Here is a 6,055-nt window from a genome sequence, read left to right as displayed (position 1 = left end):
GGGTTATCGCCGTTTTCATCCATTGCTAATGTCAATCTTGCTTCACTTCATCAGGACCTGCAAATCTTCTGGTATCTTTGAAAACATTTGCTTTTTATTAAAACGTATCGACATTAGGACTTGTGTGACTTTACCAGAAATCTTTATTCGATTGTTGGTTCGAATAAGTTCGTCGTCCTTATACCAGAGTACACGTGGGATCGGATAACCATCGACATTGCAAGCGATGCTTATGTCACTGCCTTCAGGGAATTGTGATTGTCCTGCCGACACATTGACTTTGACCGGCACTGTGTGATTGAGAAATAAGATTTATTAATATTCTCAAAGCGGTAAAAACTTTATTAAAAATAAATATTAAAAAATTATATTCTCTTAATATAAAAGAGAATATATAAAGCCTTCCTCTCTCTCTTTGGGAATACACTTACATCGATCGTTTTCATTTCCTTGTAATGATAGAGAGATACATTGTTAATCATATTAAATTCTTAGAATACACGTGAAATAGCCAATAAGCAAGAGTTGTCTTAATGCAGCTTCAGCCTTATAATACAATGCGATGTAAATTTTCATATTACAAGTAGGCATGCAGGAAAAAGAAATTAATCAAGACAAATTCAATTACATATCATTATTGTGAACACTAGCGCGCAGTAGGACATTTTGGAGAAATTTTATTTGAAAGATACAATGAAAAATAAGTCTTTCATCCATGCACGTGAAAACTTTACGGGAAATCTAAAGCGACAAATTAATTTAATCACAATCGTTGGTGTAATGTAGCTGGACGCTGATAAGTATCAGCCATCACTTAGCCTCACCTTTAAACTTGGCGCTACTGGGCTCAGTGGTAGTGATTTCAAGAGGAACAACACGAGGGATGTAAGGTGGTTTCGAGGAATAGACGGGAGCGTAAGTTTGATGTTCTGGAGACTGCGTTCTGGTAGGCCTGTAAGGATATTGTGGTTTTTCGGTAGTGGGTCTCTTCGGTGGTTGGACAAGATACTTGGTGTATTCTTCGTGTTCAGATTTAACATTGTAGACAGGTCCGACTGCTTGCAAGGTTGTCGACCAAGAGGCCGGTGTACCGATGCCATTAAATGCCTGGCAAGTGTAAATGCCGAGGCTGGTTAGAGTTACCGAGCGTATTAAGAGAGTATAATCGGTATCTTGCTCGTAATTGTCCGAAAATAGAGGTAACATTTGGTCGCCACGCCACCAAGTGACAAGTGGCCTCGGCCATCCCATGGCATAACAATGCAGAGTTATCGGCGAGTTCATCGTCACCGTTATACGAGTATCGGGCTCTCCGATGATAGCGACGGGAAGTTCATTTGGTTCTAAAGAATGCAAGAAAAGAGGCATGCACAATGCTTAGAAATGTTAATGCACCATCACCACAAAAATCACAAATTAATTGATATCCAATTTATAACTAGTACATGTGACATTATTAAATTCATTTCATTTCATGCCAGCCCAAATGCATTTCTCTAAAACGTAAATCCACAATCGATATCTTAGTAAACGTATTTGATATTAGTATTAAATGAAAATAGAAACATTTATGTTATTCTAATATTCAAATGCATTTCATAAGACATTTATAACAAAAGTAGTGCCAAAATGCCATGGTTGATCAATGATATTCTACGAAAGTTAATATTGAGCAAAATTCACTTTTTGTGAAATAAATGGATTTTCTATGTACCTGTGATGTCTAATTGATACTCCGCCCTTACCGGTGGCCCTAAACCATTATCAGCGGTACATACATAAGTACCTCTATCGTAAGTATATAAATTAATGATCTGAAGAGATCCATCGAGTAGTATACGCCGTCTTTTCTCTGAAGGCCCAATCTAAAATCGATATTCACAAAATATTTTTAAATTCTTCAGAAGATTATGAGAAATAGTTGTTCAATTATAATTATGTATTTGTCATATTTTTCTCAAATATAAACTATTTGTTTCGAAATACACAGTAACATAATTTACCAATGTAGTATCTTTTCTCCATGTGATGATTGGCCTGGGAGTTCCTAGTGCGACACATTTCAATGTAACATAGCCACCTTCTTGCGCGCTGATATGAGGTTCTTCGGGTTGTTGAATCATTGCAGGTTCACCACCATATTGTGGCGGGATAACGGTAGACCGTGATGTTGTCGTCGAAACTTCTTCTGGTGCAGGTTCCAGACAGGATGTGCCGCAACCACTATTACAGCATTTCCATTCTCCAGGACAGTCTGCATCCGTGACACATTCTTGTTCACATCGTGTACTGTTGGATACTTTTGGGCAACGACCGGGTTTAACGACTGCAATGTTACACACACATACACACACACATATATATATATATATATACATATATAATATACTTATTTATTTACAGACAAATTCATAGAGAGATGGCTAAGTTTAGCACAAAAGTATATTTTTAAAAGTATACTTCTCTATATAAGAGTGATGATAACAATTTAACTGTTTTTCATTCTCTCTCTCTCTCTCTCTCTCTCTCTCTTTCTAATTTTTAAGAAAGTTAATTATTTAACATGCGCCGCTGTCTACATGTCGCTGATTGCGCAAATTTTTCTTAGACGTATATAAACATTACGATCGTTGCTTGTATATTTATACGATCGCACAAAGAATTATTTAAAAATTAATAAAATAAAAAATGTAGAAATAAGATAAAAATTCTAAGATAAGTTGCTTACTCGATTGACAAACGCCTTTGTATTCCGTGCCATCTTGCGTAGCGACTAGTGTAATGGCGCATCGAGTACTCTCAGGACAGATTTTTGTTCTGCAAGGATCGACACAACGACAGCGTTCGCAATCCTGCGAATCCACGTACTGTTCCTTACCGTATGGACAACGGATAATATTACACTCTTCCTTGGCCTCCGTGCATTGATCTTTCGTATCCTTCGAATCCACATCAATTTCGTTACTCGCTGTAATTATAAGAAAAATTAGTGAAAAATTTTATCTTCTCGAGCTGCGAGCGTAACTTTAATATAAGGGAAGAAATAAAAGCTATTGACACATTTGCGGCATAGAAATACGATTAGCATTCAGTGAAGGAGAGAAATATAAGCGGTGAAATATACTTTAAATTTTCGTTTAAAAACTTAAAAAAACTTTCTGTATATTTTCAATTTTATGTCGATTTGCGTTGAATATCATCAGATACGTAAAAATTAAAGCTATTATGTTTTATTTGCGATTGTATTTTGAAGAAGAAAAACTTTATACATATATAATTTTATCTCATCCACGGTCTGATTGTAAATTTAATTACAATGAAAAAATTTTTAAATATCTAAATTTTTAAATATATTTTAAATGATACAAATACGTTTTTAATTGTATGTTAATGAAAGGATTGAGAAATAGAGAAAACAAAATATTGCGTAAATAAAATTGTCGTAAAAGCAAGAAAAGTCTTTAAACATATAGAAATACATAAGGAAATGGAAATCGTATATAAACATGTATAATACAATACATTTATAAAAAGCAATTGCTGTACACTGTAGCATAGCTGAGTGGCAATATCTGCAATAATAAAAAGAGAGTAATAAACTCATTAACGATCTTTTATCCTAAACTTACTCCTAAGGCAAGTGTTAATGCAAGATTCAAAAGTCTTGAATCTGTTGCGATTGCCACCACATCCGGTATAAATAAACGCCCGGCACGTTTGATGTTCCTCGTCGAAATAGAATCGTTTTGTAGCACCGGACGTACAAGATCCACTATCAACTGGTTCTTTACAGATTGCTGTATCATTATTATAAACACCGTTATACAATCTATCTATTTTAAAATAGTATAAAAATTCTACAAAAATATGATTTCGAAAGTTAACAGCTTGAAAGTATTGTTTGGGAGGAAACGAATAAAGAGATAATGATAAAAATATACGCACATAAATTTAAAGCGCTGGTGTCATTTCCGGGAGGTACAGGTTCTTCATGATGTATGCAAATAGACTCGCATTCAGAAATTGTACTGAATCTGTTAGCGTTGCCATCGCATCCACCGTAAATGAATTCACGGCAAGCACGTAAACCTGGTTCATAATAATATTTGCGGAAAGTACCTCTGCATGGGCCGGAGTCCACAGCGAGATTACACATATCTGAAAAGAGAACATTAGTCTAATAAATCTCATTTTAATTATATTAAATAATCTTTTTAAAGAAATTTAATGAAAAGTATAATAAAAAGGTTGAAAAAAAGTAGAGACAATTTCTAATAGTTTTAAATTTTAATCTTTAGGATTTTATTTTTCGATTAATGTGATTTAATAGTTTATTTGATGTCTACGTAGATTTTATTATAAAGTGGCAAGAAAACAATGTAAATTATACTAGAGCTCGTTATACATATAACCTTGTCTGTGAAATCTTCCGCAGAGTCGCTCGCATTGTTCTTCGGTTTGAAATCTATTAGCATTTCCACCACATCCGCCATAAATAAACGCCTGACATATCTGATGTTGGGCATCGTAGTAATACGCGGTGATACTGTCACTACAATCGCCAGAATCGACTGGCGCCAAGCAAATCGTACTCTTTGGTTCTCCAGTCGGTGGAGTTATCGTGGCTAGTGTTGGAGTAATCTCCGGTGTAACCGCAGCTGTTTGCCGTCTACATTTTTTCTCGCAAGATTCCCTATCCTGGAAGCGATTTTTGTTTCCTTGACAGCCGCTATACTCGAACTCGTAGCAAGAATCAGTGCGCTTGTCATAGTAGAATTGCTTTACGAAACCGTCACAAGGACCGATCACTTCTGGTAGAGTGCAAGGATCTGAAATTTTTGTAATTTTTTTTTGGATAATTGCACTACTTTCTGAGTTTTTTGTAGTATGTAAATCAAATCAAAGTATTAAATAATTTTTTTTCTGTAATTAAATAATTTCATTTTACATGCTCCATTACACGTTTCAATAATTTTTTTATAATAAGTATAATTTTTAGAACTTTTATTCTTTCATGTACCTATACATTCTTTTATTTTACAGTTTTTTATGTTTTTATATACAGCTTATTTACCTTGAACTTCTCCGCAGCGATATTCGCACTCTTCGCGAGTATTGAAATTATTGCCGTTACTCTGACAGCCGCCGTATCGGAATTGTTTGCAAACACCATCACGACTATCGTAAAACCATTTTACTTGATTTTCGGAGCAAGGACCATGTTCGTCGAGTAAGAAGCAAAATTCTAAAATATGTGATACCAAATAAATAGTGATGTTGTTACTTTTGAACAATTTTTCAAATTGTTAAAAAATGTTACCTGGCTGGAACTCAACTTGTCCTGGTGGAGATGGAGTGGTGATAACCGCTACACACCTATTGATGCAGTCATGTTCGGTTATAAAATTATTCTCATTCCCGCCGCATCCACCGTAATAGAACTGTCGACAGTGTTGCTCATAGGAATCGTAGTACCATCGTTGAGTGTAGTTATGGCATTCTCCCAGAAGAGCGGGTAGGAGACAGATATCTTGCTCTATATTCAACATGAATTTAAAAATTGTACTACATACTATATATGTTATTGCTTGTTAAAAAGTTTTCTATCTGATAGAGATCGTATAAAGGAAGATTATTAAGAAATTTTATTTTTTTTATTAGTATTTTTAACAATATTATGTGTTAATTAATATAGTAATAACAAATTTTGAAAGTTATGATATAAATTTTTGTATTACAGAATGTGTGAAAAATAGACAAAAAAAGAAAATTGACACAAGTAATTATATTTTATGTTTCTGTATAATTTCTACACATTGAAAAAGTTGCAATGTGTGTTACATGTAATATAATATTACATATCATAAGAGCAACTAAATATAAATTTTTTTCAATTAATTTATAATTAAATTAAATGGAACTTTTTTTTGATTGTGTATACAAGAGTTTGTAGTGTTAATATAATAAAAATGCGGAAAGAATAAGTGCTTTTATAATATTTTAAAATATAATAGCATTTGAAATAGAAAAAAGGGTTGGAGAGAGAGTGCGAGAG

General features: G+C 33.9%; 1 protein-coding gene across 1 annotated transcript in view; it reads right to left on the bottom strand.

Moving 5' to 3' along the window:
• LOC108750677 (papilin) overlaps positions 1–6,055 on the bottom strand; it is a 79,758-nt gene that overhangs the window by 817 nt on the left and 72,886 nt on the right. The window contains 10 exon segments of the mRNA XM_018490327.1: positions 51–290; positions 825–1,343; positions 1,715–1,865; positions 2,004–2,326; positions 2,729–2,968; positions 3,630–3,797; positions 3,946–4,158; positions 4,413–4,829; positions 5,075–5,245; positions 5,321–5,536. Coding sequence (XP_018345829.1) covers positions 51–290; positions 825–1,343; positions 1,715–1,865; positions 2,004–2,326; positions 2,729–2,968; positions 3,630–3,797; positions 3,946–4,158; positions 4,413–4,829; positions 5,075–5,245; positions 5,321–5,536 — 2,658 coding nt within the window.

The sequence above is a fragment of the Trachymyrmex septentrionalis genome, unplaced genomic scaffold (genome assembly GCF_001594115.1).
Source record: "Trachymyrmex septentrionalis isolate Tsep2-gDNA-1 unplaced genomic scaffold, Tsep1.0 scaffold37, whole genome shotgun sequence".
NCBI classification, from domain to species: domain Eukaryota; kingdom Metazoa; phylum Arthropoda; class Insecta; order Hymenoptera; family Formicidae; genus Trachymyrmex; species Trachymyrmex septentrionalis.
This window is presented reverse-complemented; position numbering and strand designations above follow the sequence as displayed.